A 19,167-nucleotide genomic window follows, 5' to 3' on the forward strand; every position below is an offset into this window, starting at 1 on the left:
TTGAAGCAGTGGCTAGAAGGAAATATAGTTCCTTTATCATATCGCTACTGGCCCAAATCAACCGGAAACTGTCATATCGAATCGCTTTATCTATATCAAAGGTTCCATAATAGTAGCTCGAATGTTTGAAGGTGTGAAACTGCTCCCTTTATCATTCCCGCTCTTGTTACCCTTGATGTGATCTTTTTACAAAAGGAAATTGTCTTTTGACAAAAAGTCAAACGCAAAATCTGAAAGAGAGAAAATCTCCATGCATACCCTTTGTGGCCTTATCTTAATGTTGAAACTTGCTAGGTCTTATTTCTCAATAAACATTTCAAAAGCCAGCATCAAGTACGAAGTTTCCCACAGGCAGCTCTGAATCTGATGAAACAGATGAACAATTGATATGTCTTTACAGGGTATTCTGTTTTAGTGTTTGTGTAACGCTTAACACAATAACAGTTTGGATGACGCCTTTATTGTCAGCAGTAAGAATGTTAATAAACGAAGCATTGATCAGAGCGGTATTAAGATTCTGGACTTAAAAGATATTGCGATTTCCGGTGTGATGTGTAGCTGTGAGCTTGATTTGATATCGTTATGTAAGTAAATAGTGTTTTGTTCAGGGACAGAAAATGGTTGGACCAGACGTCCATCTTTTACCCCCTATGACGGCTGCTGGTACCCGTAGGATTGAATCTTAACATCTGAAAAGCATGCCTTAAATGTCTTCCTGTAGCAAGACAGCAATTTGTATAAACTGGTCTAATTATAGTAGATGTATCGCTTTATGCAATGCACATGTGTTGTATATACTGTAGCGCAATTGTCCGTTACTAGCCTGTATAGAAGGTGTTATACGATTGTGTATAGCCAATCTTTATTCCGAACAAAACATTCGAGTTCCAATCCAACCTTGTACATGTGTGCTTTCCTTTCCCATTTCAGAAATGATACTAGCCCAGGTATGTGTTTTATGACTATCTAATAGCTTACTCATATGAACCTATCTTTTGAACATAAGTTATAGGGTTTTGAAATTGGAACATACGATCAATAAATCACGAAATGTTATATGTCAAAGATGTCAAAGGCGAACAGGTCTTATTTTTTAAAAGTTTTAAGCTAACACAGTATGCGTGTAAGTACTTTTAACTTGACTAAAAGGTTCAAAGTAAGATACATCTGGAGTCTCCTCGGGATCGGCTGAGGCATTTTTCTGTCGATTTACTCTTAAACAATGTCTTAAAGGGTTTCATTTTTGATGAAGAGTATCTTTGCTGGAACTATTCATGAACGCATTCTGAGCAAATTTATATCGTTGGCTTTCAACAATTCGTAATGTTGAGGCTAAAAAATGTGTAATGTTGTGTTAGATACTTCATTTTGTTGTGGCTTAATGATATGTTTAGAGGAAAGTACGTTGTTTTGAGTGGCTATACTGGCCATTAGAACATGAAATTTCATGTTCTTATCGCCATTATAGACACGAGAAACAACGTACTATCACCATTCTAACACACCATAACAAATATACTACACTAACATGTTTAGAAACATTGTATTTCCTTGTACAAAAGTACGTAGTGTAATACTCTGTGACCTGAACTGGCGACGTGTCATTCTGCAGCGGACTCACCAATCGGAAAGAAGCTTTCAAAAGTCGATCATTTGGTCCCGCCCATACTGGCGAGAGCTCGATCTGTATGTTGACGAGGCGGAATATTTGGATTGTTTGTGAACGTCCTGTTACCAAAGTTTATACGACACATTTGGATTAATATTGACCAAGTTCTTACATTTCCATGTCAGTATGCATACCAATCTGTGCTTATCGACAAAATCGGTGATTATTTGTATAGATTTGTGAAGAGTTTTGTGTCCATGCATATGACACATGTGAAATGTTTTATTTGATTTCGGATCTAAATAGATGCCTTCACACGGATGGAACGAACGTTTCAGTAATACATGGAGGTAGGTAAGAACCAGGAATGTGTACTTTTTACTTTTTAACTCATTCAACAAATGCATTTCATCGGTCGTTTCTGTTCTGTGATTACTAGCCTTATCAGCAGAATTTCGCTAAGAGGCGAGCTTGACGTCATATTGTTTTGGTTAGAAACGGGGTGTGGCTTAAGTGCGACGGGAGGAGCTTAACACGATTGATCATGATTCTATTTCAGATAAGAACATGGTCCGTATCCAATCAAAACACGCGTTGCAAACGAATCGTGTTAGAATATGTGTTAAATGATTTGTAATGTGATTAGATAATTTGTAATGTTGTGGTTAAACAATTTGTAATGTTGTATTAGATACTTCGTTTTGTTTATGGCTAAATGATACGTTAGGTGTTGATTAAATTATTTGTAATGTTGTGATTTAATGCTTTGTAATGTTGTGATCAGATGATTTTGTAATGTTGTGATTAGATGATTTATAATGTGGTGATTAGATGATTTGTAATGTGGTGATTAGATGATCTGCTATGTTGTGATTATATGATTTGTAATGTTGTGATTAGAAGATTTGAAATGTTGTGATTAGATGATTTGTTATGTTGTGATTAGATGATCTGCTACGTTGTGATTAGATGATCTGCTATGTTGTGATTAGATGATTTGTAATGTTGGGACTAGATGATTTGTAGTGTTGTGATTAGATGATCTGCTATGTTGTGATTAGATGATCTGCTATGTTGTGATTAGATGATTTGTAATATGGTGATTAGATGATTTGGAATGTTGTGATTAGATGATTTGAAATGTTGTGATTAGATGATTTGTAATGTTGTGATTAGATGATTTGTAATGTTGTGATTAGATGATTTGTAATGTGATTAGATGATTTGTAATTGAATTGACCGACAGCAGGCTCAGTGACGTGCTTAGATATCAAAGGTTAAAATAACAGTATTCGTACTGATATTGTACGAGACAATGACTTTTGTGACAGATCGAATTCTACATTTACGTCTAACGTCCACGATGCAAAATGTAATAAACTGGTACTAATTCAAAATCAATAATGCTAAGAAAAGATGAAAATTTGATATGAGAAGGTTACAAGAGGCTTGCCTAACACTGAACAGAATCAAAGGAAAAGTCTACCCCATAATTTAATATGGCGACCATTGAGATGCGAGTGCTTCCGATATAAGTCGCGATGGGATTTGGATGATAATCGATCAGTTCATGTTTGTAAAGATTCAAAGAAATTAGGACCCAGTGCTATGAGCGTTAGTAAAAATCTAAAATCGGTATCATTGATTTATATTTTTAAATATTAAAACTTTGATCTGTACACTAATATATTCAAAGTGGTTAATATTGGGAAACAACATGTTATATTTCATAATTAGGCTTTATTGTTTTCTTAAATTAAACTTTATATGTCAGTCAGCATAGAAAGAGTATACAAGTATGGCGTCCTTGTTGTATATGGGATATTATTAACTTAGATATAATCACAATGATCATACACTTTTGTAAAGACTTCAGACATATTTTTGTTTAATTTGTATGACCTTAAGTATCACTAGATCAGACCTTGATGGACGAAATGGCCATAAGGTGCAACTTAAGATGTAAACAATCCTGCTATACTTAAGTTCTCGAATTTTGAGCAGACACAAAACTTCACGGAATAGTCCTTCGCTAAGATTTTCCATGAGGAATCAATATTGGAGCTACGAACACAACTTACATGGAGAGTTTGCTTAACATATGTGATGTTTTCATATTATAGAAAATCTTAAGTCACTGTATGTTTATTGATTTTTCTCGAAATGTTACTGGAAGTTAGTTCTTTAATTAGAAAAATATATAAATTTGGATAAATTAAACCCAACTGAACCTGTTTTAAATAAATATTTGTATCGTAAAAAAAATGCATAATTTATATCAAACACAGAAAGTGAAGCAAACAGGGATATACTTTGTTCAATTCAAACTGAATACTTTAGGTGGGGGAGGGGGAATTTTGTTGAATTGGCGTTATCTTCAATGATTGGTAAGGTCGATATATTTGAATAACGTTATTTCTTGTTTGTTCGTTATTGCTCTTATAAATCTTCTTTTTTTTTTAAATTTCTTTTCTGTTGTTGTTGTGACTGGCATTGTTTGCTTTATTGACATTGTAAGAACGAACAAGACGATAGGGGTAAGCCTTGATTAATGCCACTACCTTGATTAATGCCGCTGGCAAATCATGGTATAAAACTTCAATAATGTTTCAGATATTACGGCAGACATATCTTAACTTTTTACAGTATACCAGTATTTTGTTTGTTTGTGAAATTACGTTTATTTTACCGAATCGGAGTTTCTATAGTTTCATGAGTTAATATATATAAATAATCAGAAATTCTATTTCATCAACACAGACTTCATAATATTAAGTTTATTTCCTTTTGTTCTGATACAGTATAAGGCGGGATCTGCTTTGGTACAATAATGCTGATGTGTTTTAACTTTCGTTTTAATGTATAAGTGAACATCCTTACCAGGGAAACAATAATAATGCTGTGATGTCACATCCCTGTAGTACACCATGATTTATTTGGAAAAAGTTGGTTTCCAGTGCTTAGTTCAGTTTTTGGCGCAGTGGTGTGACCAACATAAAGGATGAATCTTAGATAATTGGGTATTTTTATGCGGAAAATATTGTTAAGCTTTCCTACCATGGACAATTACAGATTTTTCTCACGTTTAGGAGCGTTCCTGAAACTGAGGACATTTTTCCTATATATTTTCAGGAGTTTGAATTATAGCTTTACGTCTGAAAAGCAATACTATCATTACAATTAATGATTTCCTTATAGACAGTTTGTTAGCCTACACGCATGCTCTAGTTTGTAATATGCACTAAATTCATAGCATGTTGACGGCTTATGATAGTTACCAATTTCTAGAGCAAAAAATGGCTTTAGCAACAAATCGCCCGAGAGACTAACATCGATCGGTTTTCACAATAAACAGAAAATTGTTAACTCGTACCTGAACTACACAGAAAGCACCAATATGTGTTGAGTCATACCTCGTGCATTGAAGACAATACGAAATAATGACAACACCGAATCAGTGTTCATTCCGTTATCTTCTGAAAGTGAAAGGGTTAGAAAACGCAGGCGGAAATGCATCGAATTGAAAAAAAATGCACATGCTATCCATAAGTTTTTACGTCGACGTCAAAGATACACCACAGCATCACTTGAACTTGCCCAATATTTCGCTTTACTGTGTACAGGACTCTAGACAGAAGCTATGCATGAATTCAAATTATGTAACCAAAGGATAGAAAAATATTGAATTATAAATATTATTATGTACATTTTCTTTAGAGACATGCACTATGGGAGGTATAGACTGCTTGTAGAGCGATTTCTTTATAGATCTGTTCATCAGACAGTCACGAAACGCGGCGACAGTTAGCAGAGAACAGCATGTGGGATTATCGAACAGTATCTGCCATTGAGGACTGATAAAGCATGATCGTTCCGACAGTGAGGCTGTACAGACTATATATAAAGTGAACGGGGAATCAACCCGAGAAAGGCCTAGAGACGCTATCTCTGTCTTTTGTTTTATTTTTATATTTAATTCCAACACAAGGACTTCTCAATGGTTATTATATATATATATATATATATATATAATAAAAAGTGATTAAATGTCCATGTGAAGGAAGTAAATATAGAAAAAATAAAATTACCGACCGACTAAAAAACTAGCTGCTTTCACCCTTCACAGGGCTCTTCAGGTTTAACCTGAAGAGCCCTGTGAAGGGTGAAAGAAGCTAGTTTTTTAGTCGGTCGTTAATTTTATTTTTTCTATATATATATATATATATATAGAAAAAATAAAATTAACGACCGACTAAAAAACTAGCTTCTTTCACCCTTCACAGGGCTCTTCAGGTTAAACCTGAAGAGCCCTGTGAAGGGTGAAAGCAGCTAGTTTTTTAGTCGGTCGTTAATTTTATTTTTTCTATATATATATATATATATATATAGAAAAAAAACATTTTTTTCAGGTCCTGTATATTTAATACAGGACAGGGACATTTTTTTTATTGTAAATAAGTTCAGTTTTACCTCGGCGTAATAGTTAAGGTGGTGGAATCGTTGACTTTTTTCTACAAAATTTATAGGAATTCGGTTGTTCAATGATTCAAAATATGATTGATTGTACAATAACTGTTAAACGTATAGAGTTTTACTTTAATAAGTAGCCTGAATTAATTTGAAATAGAGCTGATTTATTTAGATGCTTTGCAGATGTCATCTGTTATTAGAAGGAAAGCAATAGCCCGGGGCGATGACGGCAGTGGTGAAGTATTAGATATAATATGATCGAGCCATGCATATTTAAAAATTAATAAAACATCCTTTTTTGTCTTCCAGATAAAGTAAACATCAGGTAATTACATGAATGGTGCTTTAAACTAATTGACATTCTAAAATTCAAAGGACATGCCTTACTATAACAAACATTAAGCGTGTGCCTGAGGCTGAGGCTGAGCGTTATTACGTAGCTTCAAAGTAGACACTTAAGTGCAAACTCGACCCAAAGCAGATTTAGGATGCTTGTTATATTGGAAGCTGAACTTATTGATTATACTGTAATGAATTTAACGTTGTTTGTTGATGGTGTTGAATTTTTGTGGGGTGCTTTAATGTTTTGTTTATGTATTCCTCTTTGTTTGCAATACTTTGGCCTTAAAAACAGGAACTGAGTTAAATAATGTAGAACAATATGAAAATCAACGTCTTGTTTGTGAAAAATAAATAATGACAACACAGTACGAGTGGAGAAAATATTAAATGATACCTGGTAATAACGATCATCACGTTGACTTTCCAAGTAAATGAAATTGGCCCAGCAGATAAAGCTATTTTAGTCTGGGTGAGTATACATCCAAACTAAATGTAGTAATGTCATCTTTTTGTACTCAAGTACACATAATTGATGTAACATTTACCGTTAATAAAAAGATAAACCATGGATTATAATGATTTACGTAAAAACACTATTGACAATAGAAAAGTTGCTCTTTTTATCAAAAAAATCTAATGCTTTAACTTTCCCCGTGCTGATAAATAGCGAAACACATGCCAGTAGATATAAGTAATCTTAGTTCTATTTTCCTTTTTTACCGCATCAAAGTAGACCGCGATGAATGCTACAATGGTAGGCAATGTTTACGCCAACACGAGGAAAACGCTTTTAGAAGTCTTTTGGAATAATTACATATGTAGTTACAGAAAAGATGAGAAATGATAGCTTTCTGTGTATATAGATTGTGAAAAAACAAGCCATATTGGCCTGGCAAAGTGTGAAATAATCACCTGATTAAGTGTATTATGAGTAAGATATTTTTATCGTGTATTTACACATCCTTTCGAAAGAGAAAACGATTCCGGCATCTTTATGCAGTGTAACATGAGGTTCAATTCATTTAAAATTAATGATACTATACATTTACCGTGTGTCTGTTTGTAGAAATCAAACTGAGAAAACTCTGATTGAAATAGACATTATAGGAAGAAAGGATTTCAAGAAAACGTGAACACGGATAAATATTTGATTAATATTTCTTTATTTCTGTTTGTATGTTAAGTAATTCTGTTCGCCAGGGTTCCCACCTAGATCACTGTCAGTCAACGTAGCACTGTGAAAAACCTGTGAATTATATTTGTTTGTCTAACAGTCTGTTCGACAAGGCTTTCGACTTACTCATCATCATTTTACATTTTAACACATTCATTATTTCTGTAAGTTATAATCTGGAGTATATAATTTGGTAAATTTAAATTCAAAATGACCGTCTAAACAGTTTTATGACGCTTTGAAGCAGATGCATCATTTTATTCGTGGAGTGAAGGATGACAGAAATGGTAATAATGATTAAAATTGAGCATTGACTAATATTTTAAACTTTCATAATTAAAATTTATCACAGGTCATGCAAATAGTTATATTTGTCCATCCATGTTAGAGGCACAACGAGTCGCCCAGTCAAATTTACATAACAAACTACGTAGGGTACATGTATATATTCATCTTTCCAATGTCAGGCATCAAAGGTCGTCACCAATCCCATCGCCTCTTTCGCACTGAATTGGTACCATATTTCTACACAACCTGCGAAACTTTTACTGTTAATCGCTTAAAGTTGGCGAGATATACGTTCGCTTATTGAAGATTCAAACAGTTCACATATCTTTAGTAACACATATTTAAACAGCAAAATGTATTCATCAGTCTATGGGCAATACGCAAATACTTCCATTTTCTCGCGTTAAGTCTTCTGAATATATCGCGTAAATAATTAAGGATTCGCCAGAAGTAACCAAATTTAAAGTATACAGTATAGCGTGGCATATATCTTAATGTAAGTTATGTTTTATAGTAATGGTAAAATATGATAACGACACAAGATTTGACGCCCCTCCATGTAAGTATATATCTAAGGATAGGTTCCAGTCGAGAGTGAATATATACCCGGTATCCTGAGAAAGTCGCGTGTAATCGTCAAACATGTTTTCCACGTGCAGTTCCTCTATATGAATACTTGTTACCGTTTCGAATTGACGTCATCATCGTTTTTTCCGATGCTGGATGAGCAGAAACAGAAACCTGCAAAGGAAATGGATCCGTAAACAATTAGCTAGACACGAAATGAGTCAATCGATCACGTGACACAACTATGTGGTAAACATTCCACTATACATACATTACTAACTGTGGTATGATATTACTATTACACAGAAGTTGCGAGTTTTTAGCACAAAAACAGCGCGAGACATAGTATTTAGGTAATCTTGCTAGGAATAGTTTTTTAACTACATGTATGCATCTTTATCTTATTGATATTTTACATACTAACCATTTACAATCTTATGAATTTCAGTAGAATCTATTTCTAATCATTCATATCCCAATCTTAAACAAAACCTATTTATCTGTTCCAAAATCATCCAATACTGAAAATGACATCTGCCAACTTTTCCGTAACGGTTTGATATTGGTGACCGGCGACCAGGTAGCTTAATTGGTAGAGCGTCCGTCAAGAGTCCAGAGGGTTCCGTGTTCGAAACCTGGTCGGGCCATACATTTCTCCTGTTACACACTTTACACATAAAGGGTTATTTACCTACCAACTCTTCCGTAACTTTAGACATTGATGATAACTCACCTGTCGACTGTTCCGTAACTTTGTACATTGATGCTAACTCACCTGTCAACTGTTTTGTAATTTTAAACAATAACGCTAACTCACCTGTCGACTGTTCCGTAACTTTGGACATAAAGGGTCATGTACCTATCAACTCTTCCGTAACTTTACACATAAAGGGTTATTTACCTACCAACTCTTCCGTAACTTTAGACATTGGTAATAACTCACCTATCGACATTTCCGTAACTTTGTACATTGATGCTAACTTACCTGTCAACTGTTTTGTAACTTTAGACAATAATGCTAACTCAACTGTCGACTGTTCCATAACTTTAGACATTCACGATAACTCACCTGTCGATTGTTCCGTAACTGCTGGCACTGACAGCGAATGAGTCGCCACACAAAGTCATGGAAACCTCTGTGCATGAAAAAATACAGAATCGGATTCTGTGCACTGTGTGCGTGTCCTAGCAACAATGCGTAAGGGTAGAGGCTCATGGGAATAGATGTGTCACGTGAGAATAGAATACACAGATTTATAATGAAATAAGGTAGCCAGCACACGGCAAACAGAATCGAAATAACAATCATCATCCGGGCTAGTTTACGTCGACCTCCCATAACCCTCGCTTCGTTATTGACCATAGAATTTGCTCGCTGTAAAGTGTGATCCTGGGTCCATAGGCTACAGCCAATCACAGTGTATAATCCAACTACGACGAAACCAGGCATAATGTACACAATAAACATGAGAAACAACTCATAACAAAGTTTGGCTCGCGGCGATGGCCAATTTTCTATGCAATATGATAATTCCATGAACATGACGTTGTATTTCTCCAACTTTTTGTACATGGCAAGGGGACACATTGTGATGATGGCAACCACCCACGTGATTATGATCACCTGCTTCACGCGGCGAGGATCGCACAGTGTGCGCATGCGCATCGGGTGTCGTATGGCCAGGTACCGTTCCACACTCATGCAGACGATTGTCAAGACACTGGCTTCAACATACATACCTGAAAATAACAACAAATAATTGAAAACACTAATTAAATACAAACTATATAATATAAAATGAAGTATAAGTATAATTACAAATAACAGAACATTTTCGAACACAAAGTAAAACATGACCGTCAGTTCTGGTATAGCATTAAAACTTGAACCTTACAAATGAATATGTATTGATATCAAAATGTATGAATATATATATTTATATGTTAAGCTCACAAAAAAGGGGGGAGGAGTCGTGAAGCATGTATCGTCAGGACATCAGAATGAAGGAGCAGTGGATTGTATTTCTCATTTGTTATAAATATATATTCAAGGAAGGAAGCAAGGATGAAAAAAACCGTATGTATTTTCATAAACAATAGATATTGCGGTCTTTCTAGCATTCATTCAGCCCAATAGCTCCGCCAAATCAGTTTTGCCAGGAAATCCCGAATGGTTCCTAATAACTGGCTCTTGCCAGAAACGTTTACCATAGGAAACTCGTGATTAATTCCGCATAACTGACGGCTCCATTATTTGGTTAACAGTATTATATAAAACAACAATGAAGTTAACATTTCTTTCATAAAATGATTGAAAACATTATCCAGGTAAGCAAGATGATTTAAAACCTAGCAGCTTACAAACATATTTTTAAAGATGCGCATGACGAGAAATGTAAACGTAGCTAGGTTTCATACCTATATGGCTATTACGTACCTACATTATATTCCTTTATATACACTTACAGCTGAACTTAATTGATATAAAGTCAGTTATTAAGAAATATTTCACACATATTAAGTCCGTTTTCTGGTCATATACCATGACATGTGAAACGTTGCCAAATTGTGATTATATATTACAATTGGGGAAACTAACATTTGAATTAAAGTTAGGCATTTGAATTGAATAAATAGCGTTTGATTTAATTATCGAACCCAAATATATACCGTTTTTTAACTTGTATTTTTAATCTATTATGTATCTAATTGCGTCCTTTAAATTGAAGTATGTCCTCTTTATTCCAAATGTTTATTAATTAATTTCAATAATTTCTTATTGAATTCCAATTCAACAGTTGATTCAAAAAAAGAAATATTAAATAATTCGAGGTTATTATACATGTATGCCGCTTTATCACAACCTAGTTCGTAGGTCGTCTCAAAGCGGTTCACAAATTATTATCCATGGTTATAGGGCCTTTGCAACCAGCCAATATCTTTCTCAACTCCCTGGGGAGCATATAGCGGGAGCTGCCATTTCGATGCTAACAGCTAGCATTCAACAATTCTAGCACTGCCCAACCACGTACTCATTTACAGCTGAGTAGACTGGAACAAGCGGAGTAAGAATCTTGCTCAAAGATACAATACAGTTCCGTGCCGTGACTCGAACCCGCAACTATTCGGTCACGAGCCCGGCATCCTAACACTAGACTACTGAGCGTCCTATTTAAACTTTTGATAAAATGCTTACTATTTTCACTAAATACATTTCTACAATTTTAGATACCTCAACAGCTGTTTAATTATATGTTTTCTAACATGAATATTTGGAAATAATTGAGATAAATCGAAAGACGTTTATATCGATCTATGTTTATTGTCCAAAGGACTTATCACTTGGTTATTGGATAAAGCTTGTAGAAACAGAGTTCTTCTCAAAATATGACAGGCAAACAGAATTATTTAGATGAGTCTGTAATGCAATGTTCTAAAAGTTCTAAAGAAATGTGTAAAAAGATCTAGGACATTTTGCCCTGTAAAAAATCATTTACTACTGTTAATTTAAAAGTTGATGCAATTACTATTAAAAAGGTAGATGTTGCTGACACCTTTAATAAAAAAAATGCAGTATTGGGACAGAATTAGGCAAAACCTTTGATGATATTTTACTAAAAATAGACAGTTTTGTTACTGACAATCCTTATGTTATCTAAAATATCACACCAGATTTTGGACTCGCTGACATCAAGCAAATGGCTAATGGTAAAGCTACTGGTGTAGACGGTATTTCTGGGAAACTACTGAAATCTGCTGGTGATTCTATTGTGTCACCCTTAACCTTTTTGTTTAATATGTTAATTTCAAAAGGAGTTTGTCGTTCTGAGTGGAAAAAAGGCCAAGGTCACACATATAGTTAATGCAGGTGATTCTACCTTAGTTAACAATTATAGACCTATCTCTGTCCCAGTAAGATCTTAGAGAAGCATGCACATAATACATTGTATAATTTTCTTTCACACAACAAATTGGTTAGTGATTGCCAGTTTGGATTTCGTCCAAATCATTCTACTGATACAGCTCTAGTGAATATTGTAGACAAATGGCTGAAAAATATTGATGGAGGTTTCTTAACCGGTGCTGATTTTATCGACCTTCGCAAGGCATTAGATACTGTTAATCATGCTGTTCTTTTACAAAAACTTAAAGCGTATGCTGTATGACCTCTTTGGTTAGAATTCTTTGCTTCTTACCTATCAAACAGATCACAGGCTGTAAGTTACGGTGATAAAATGTCTGATTTTCAACCTATCAATATTGGTGTACCGCAAAGCTCTATATTTTGGCCTCTGATTTTCATTTCAAATATTAATGACTACCCTAAATGTCTGAAACATTCTACTGTAGTAATGTATGCAGATGACACCTCACAAAGTGTTAGGAACAGAACAATGAGTTTTTAGAAAAACAAATGATAGAATACTTAGAATGTACAATTCAGTGGATGAGATAAAACAAACTTAGTCTTAATCTGAACAATACTTAGTGCATGTTGATTGGGTCGTCTCAAAAGTTATCTAAATATCGTGAGTTGAACATTACTATTGATAACTTAATTATAGAAACTGTACACTGTGCAAAACTTCTTTGTGTTTTTGTCGACTGTTGTCTGTCTTGGAAAGAACACATTGATTACATATCAAAGAAAATTTCGAAAAAGATTGGCGTTCTGAAAAGGTTACGACCTTTCATGTCTAATGATGTTCTCAGTAAAGTATATTAAAATATAGTTTTCCCACATTTTATCTATCATTCTGAAGTCTGCAGTAGGGCTAGTAACAAATCATATATTCATAAAATCTCCAAACTTCAGAAAGGAGTAGCTAGAGTTTTGTTAAGTATAAGAGACGTTTGGACCCCTTCCATTTTGCTTTTTAAACAGTTAAAGTGGCTGCCAATAGAAGATTATTTTTTTTTAAAAGCAGTTCTGGCTTACAAAATTTTACATGGGAATACTCCAAGTGTTTTAAGTAATATATTACCTATGTCAGCCATGGTTATCAGTTTTAGAAATACAAGGTCATCAGTTTCCAACAAGTTTTATATTCCCACTGCTAGAACAATTTTTTTTAAACGTTCATTTGTGTACACATGTTCTGTTTCATTGAATGGATTGAATGAAAATATTAGAAATGCGTGTAGTGTTGCTGCTTTTAAACGCGAATACCCACAGGATTTCTTATATACTTTTTAAATAAGTATTGTATTTGTGTTTAATATACATGTATTTTAATCTGCAAATGTCTTTCATGTAGCTTATGTGTATTTTTATGTGATATCTGTAAATATATTGATGCAGGGTCATATTGTAAATTAGACATGTCTCAATATGTATCCCAGGATAAATAAAAGATCTTACTATTATTATTATTATTATCATTATCACACCGTTGTTTGACAAATTACTGAGAGTTGAGTCGATCAAAAAATAACGAAATGTAGAAGGTCTATATATTTCTTTCTCGTCAGCCTTACAGTGAGAATCGCACGGTGCTTTTTAATACTGGTTAATAGTTGATACATTAGGAAGCACTGACATGATCAAAAAGTCATTCAATCAACTATGATTTGAATATTATTCTACTACACTATGTAAGGTATGCTATTTATTTCGAGCTCTGTTTTTCCTAGGAGTACAGGTTGGTGTACTCGTATGACCCTTCGTGTATTAGTGTGATCTAGTGTGATCTAGTCTGGTCCCTGTGAATGAATTACTTGAATAGTTAGCACAGCATCAAACATGCTTATCACTTGCGTCGTTATAGCTCCTAACGCACAGACATGTCAACAGTACGTGGTTTGCCTACAAACAATCTTATAACTTTAAGATCCAATAATTTCTGATCGCACGCTTTCGTCGTTCGTTTGTAAAGACGGATTCATCAAATTGTTAGGTTATCTACACTAGGGCAAGGCAATATCTTTATCACTGTCCATCGGTGGCTTGAGAANGGGGGTTTGAAAATTTTTAAAAAAAAAAAAAAAAAAAAAAATTATGCGATTTGCATAGAAAAGAAAATTTAGCATTGTGTATAGCATGTACCAATTCTACTTTGTAGGCGATTAACGCGTACGTCCGGACCTAATACATTCATTTGAAGTGATGGCGTGTCGTATTAGTTTCGCCATAACAAGCGTCTTCACGATCGAGAAGGTATTATTAAAGAGTAGTTCTGATGCTATCCTGCAGTTTGTTGTTATTCCCTTCCTTGATAATTCACGCTATCAATGCAATAATCTGACAAATTGGATTCTGATCGTTTTCCCTGATGTAGTCTGCAATCACGCGTAAAGGGAAAGTCCTTGACGTAGAGTGATTGAATAATTGTGTTGATGTTTTGTTATTAACACCGGAAAATCAAGGAAAATAACAAAATATCAGATCGTTAAGTAATTGTAAACCGAAACCTGTGAAGTCGATTAAGGATAAAAAAAAGCCAGCTCAGTGATATAACTCAATCGTCTGTCGAAATGGGGAAAGTATCGAATGGCGACAAAAGTCAGTACAAATGTGAAGGGATAAAAATCAGAAGCAACGGTCATTTGAAATGGTAAGTCACTACAATGGAAGGTAGAAACGGGAAAAGACAATTACCGATAGACAGGGAAGATCTAGATATATGAGCTACCGATCCGTAGAAATGTGATATCACTGAAATGGGAACCATTACTCAAAATGAACGTGAATGTATAGAAAGGGACAACCCAAATGTCAATAGGAATAGGAATGCGTAGAAATGGGAATCAAAAGTAAGAAGAAATGGAAATATACAGATATAGGAACCAACATTAAATCATAGAGTTTATTGTTTGAGACGAACATTTACAAATGGACGACAAAAACGCAATATGCATAAAGTATAATCTTATCTAAAAAACCAAGAACTAAACAAGATGGGAAAGGAACTGTTCTTCCATTAAATGCCAAGTCTAGCAAACACCTTAAACCACCAGTAAAACTTTACGTACTCCACAAATCGAACAGTCTTCAAACACTCTTCACAAAATATAGATCTAATAAAAGTAACAAATAATCGGTTCATTGATGTGAGGAGCGAGGGACTTCGACATATCGACTGGCATTTGAAACATTTCAGCGTGACGTTTAAATTTTGAGTTTGTTGTTTTTCTTTTCTTTTTTTTTTTCTTAAAAGAGAAACGGTCTGACGGATCAAAAAGCACAGTTTAAAAAATCATGATTTCAATAGTCCGGAAAATCATGTTTTTGCAGCCCATATTCAAGAGCCAAGTTTTTCAAGGCTGGATTTTCCTAACGAGCAGTTAACAAAACAAATCACATTGCTATTTTTGATAGTTATCTTAAACAAATATCATTAGTGTTACAATGTGTCATGTAAATGCATTTTCCATTAGTAATTTCAATATTTTAGAAAATATACGAAATGAAAGATTGTATATATACAATTCTAGTAAATCAGTACCTGAATGGGATGGAATGAAATAAATCTGTTTAACCAAATCACGTTTTGAAGAATTTCTAACATACACAACATTTGATTTAACGAATGCCCATAAATCGTGCTATCTGATCAGGCTAGGTTGGTGAATAACGGAGTCGAAGTGAACCCATTCTCCTATAAATAGTACAAGTTGTTGAGTTCTACCATCACTTCACATCAACGTGTAGTTGCAATATATCACCGTATACACTAAATAATTAAATAATATGTAAACCATGTGTTCCGCACGTGCACTTTTACAGTGAGTATAGCGGTCTGGGTGTCGGAGGTGGTAGAGGAGATTCATACCAGACGTTCCACGCAGTAAAAGTCCATACACAAACACAAAAAACACTAAAAACAGGAGATATAACGATAATGATGTACCTATGTGTTTATCTTGTCAAATTGTTTGGTATTTATGACGATACTGTATACGTGAATAAATACGAAATTTGTTAGAATGTAACACACACGTTTAGAGACTGAACAAAATGATTACAAGTTACACAAGCAGTTTAAGTGACGATTGGTGATGTTCTGCATATATCACTTCTGCCAGTTCAAAGACGAATTCCTACTTTCTACAACATGGACATGGACAGCAATAGGAAAACAGATGGAGAAATGGTATGGAATATCCATAATCAGTTTTATCAAGATTAAAAAAAAGCACAGGAAGTATCGGAAATCGGGAAGCAACCATGATATGCCAGGAAAGGGGAGAAGTAGGAAAATATCAAAGAGAAGTGACTGAAAGTGTGAATGATCTGAAGACGAGTTCGCAATGCTTAATTTCCTAAAACAATAATACATATATTTTAACAAGATCTGCCTCATTACGTTAACTCTATCAATACAAAAAGATTATTTGAAGAAAAGGAATAGCGGTTTTACCATGGCTGGGAATCAATCAAGACCTTCACCCGAACTAAAACCTTTGAGCTCAAATAAAAAGGAGGATGTCAAGGTATATGCCCACATATAAAAGATGAACTGTGGAAGGCTTTACAAAAGCAGTAGTGATCGATGGAGAAGTCGAGTCTTAAAGAAGCCATGCGAAGTAAGCTAAAGAGAATTGTCCCTTTCATCGAATGGAATGGAGGTCCTTCAAAATAATTGACTTGAAAATGATTAGACAATATCAAAGAATGATATTCTTGTTATAAGTAAAAGTGTGCCCTTAATTTTAAACGGCGCTGTATGTTTGGTGGCTTTGAATCTTATTTTTCCATCTGAATAAAAGTACATTCTCGTCAAGTCTGAAAACTGAAAGACAAGATCCATTATATTAACTATCGTCTGCATCTTCGTCTAAGGGGTAAATGCAGTACAAGGCCCACCCATATCTCACTTGACTGTTCCGGTGATTTCTGAAGGAAAGTTACAGAAACAATCGAGGGATTTACACTTGTAGTCTTCAGGTATGATTTAGTTTTCGGACTAACACATGCCTGGCAGAGGACACACTCCCCGGGAAGTACGCACATCACAGTCAAGGTAAAAGCAGGGTGTAGCCAATTTAACAAGTTTAACTATATAGTTACTGAATACTTCACTGATACTAATTAGATAACGCCAAATACCTACCAATCTCGAAACCTCAAAATACACGCATATCCGTATATTGCTGTATATTCTGTTGACAAACCGAGGTTGTATACATTCGAGTATTTATGAAAATCATTTAAAATTTACACGATAGTTACAGACTAACACATTTTGCAGTTATTAGAAAAACTGCATCACAATAACTATGTGAGAATTGCATAAAGTGATCTATTGAGTATGAGACAAGAGAGTCCTAATGAAGTTAAAAACACACACACATTGTATCCCTCAGAAAAAATAACGATACACTTTTCTAACAACTCTTCGCAAATTAATCATACTGTTGTAAAAACCTATTGGAGAAAACAATGTATTTTAGTTTATCATTTAGGATAATATACCTATTTACAAACATTAAAAGCGGTTATACCTCTGGCATATGACAAGGTGCACTGTTAGCTCAAAAACATTCTGAATAGGGTCACTTTAACACTACAAATTATTATCTTATGTACTGCTTAAATGTCTAATTCATTGTAAAATTATTTTTTGGAATGAGTAGTATGAGAAAGCACGATGTCAGGTCGAAAACATCGAAAGACATTGCGTCCTTTAATTAGAATTTCTTTAACACGATGCTAACACGTAACACGTAGACAATGGTTAGTTTATAAAACGTCGCTTCTTATTAAAAACAAAAATAAAAAAGTAATGTTCACACCGAGGATAGGGGTATTCCCTATGTGTATAACTGTTGTAAAGACAACTATGTTAAAGAAATACCTGTTTATAAAGAACAGTGATTCCGGTTACAATCTATTGATATGTTATAGTATTTTACCTTTATATAAGAATCATTTCATAAGGGCCCAATTTCTAGTGTCCTCTCATATGCACATTTGATGGTATAGTAAATGTTTCAACTTGAGAACACCAAACAGTTTGCTTCTGATGTTGCTCGATGTAAGATTCTTTTACCAAATCAAAATCCTATCAAGGGACAATGTTATGACAACAAAAAAATCGTGTTATTATTGACAACATATTTCATTGCACATGTAAAGACGAAGAAAACAGAAAAAGGATAATTGACAAGAATGACTGTAGAGTATGTTTAAACATGTAAGAAAAACCAGCGAATTCCTCCAGGTTGAGGTATCTGATGTACGTACATATTACATGCGTCTAGCTTTATATTTGGTTTCTTGAGGCGAAAAAGAAACTACATCTTTGAAATGCAGTTACGAGAAAAAATTCCAACAACCACAAAATCGATTGATATTAGATAGAACAGCGTCGCCTACGAACGGTGATATGAGAACCGGGTTTCATTTCTATTTGACTGATGTAAAAAGTAAGTAAGACATATACTCTACGAAATGTAAAAGCAACATAGCCATTGACAAGTCTAATCCTCTGGCAACATCGTACCACCGTATCCACCTTATCACCAGGGAGTCAGGAATGACTATCAGCCGGGACTACAGCAGCACGGATACAGACAGACGTAGTCTAATATACTTGTTTCGTACGGCCTTGAAAACATCGTACCACGTATCTAACTTACCACCGGCGAATCAGGAAGGACTTTCAGTCTGGACTACAGCAGTACAAAAACAGGAAGACGGTTGTACCACCGTACCTACTTTTACCACCGCCAACACTTCGCAGATCAATGTCAAACTGTTGCATATGCATCGCTA

At 34.6% G+C, this 19,167-nt stretch overlaps 1 protein-coding gene across 1 annotated transcript in view; it reads right to left on the bottom strand.

The window, feature by feature from the left end:
* Positions 1-7,587: 7,587 nt before the first annotated feature.
* LOC110456196 (gastrin/cholecystokinin type B receptor-like) overlaps positions 7,588-19,167 on the bottom strand; it is a 151,866-nt gene continuing 140,286 nt past the window's right edge. The window contains exons 3-4 of the mRNA XM_021506774.1: positions 9,520-10,190; positions 7,588-8,624 (exon numbers count right to left, since the gene is read on the bottom strand). Of these exons, the coding sequence (XP_021362449.1) occupies positions 8,520-8,624; positions 9,520-10,190 (776 nt within the window). The 3' untranslated portion in view covers positions 7,588-8,519. The remainder of the gene's footprint in view (positions 8,625-9,519; positions 10,191-19,167) is intronic.

This window comes from Mizuhopecten yessoensis, unplaced genomic scaffold, assembly GCF_002113885.1.
Source record: "Mizuhopecten yessoensis strain PY_sf001 unplaced genomic scaffold, ASM211388v2 scaffold8561, whole genome shotgun sequence".
NCBI classification, from domain to species: Eukaryota; Metazoa; Mollusca; class Bivalvia; order Pectinida; family Pectinidae; genus Mizuhopecten; species Mizuhopecten yessoensis.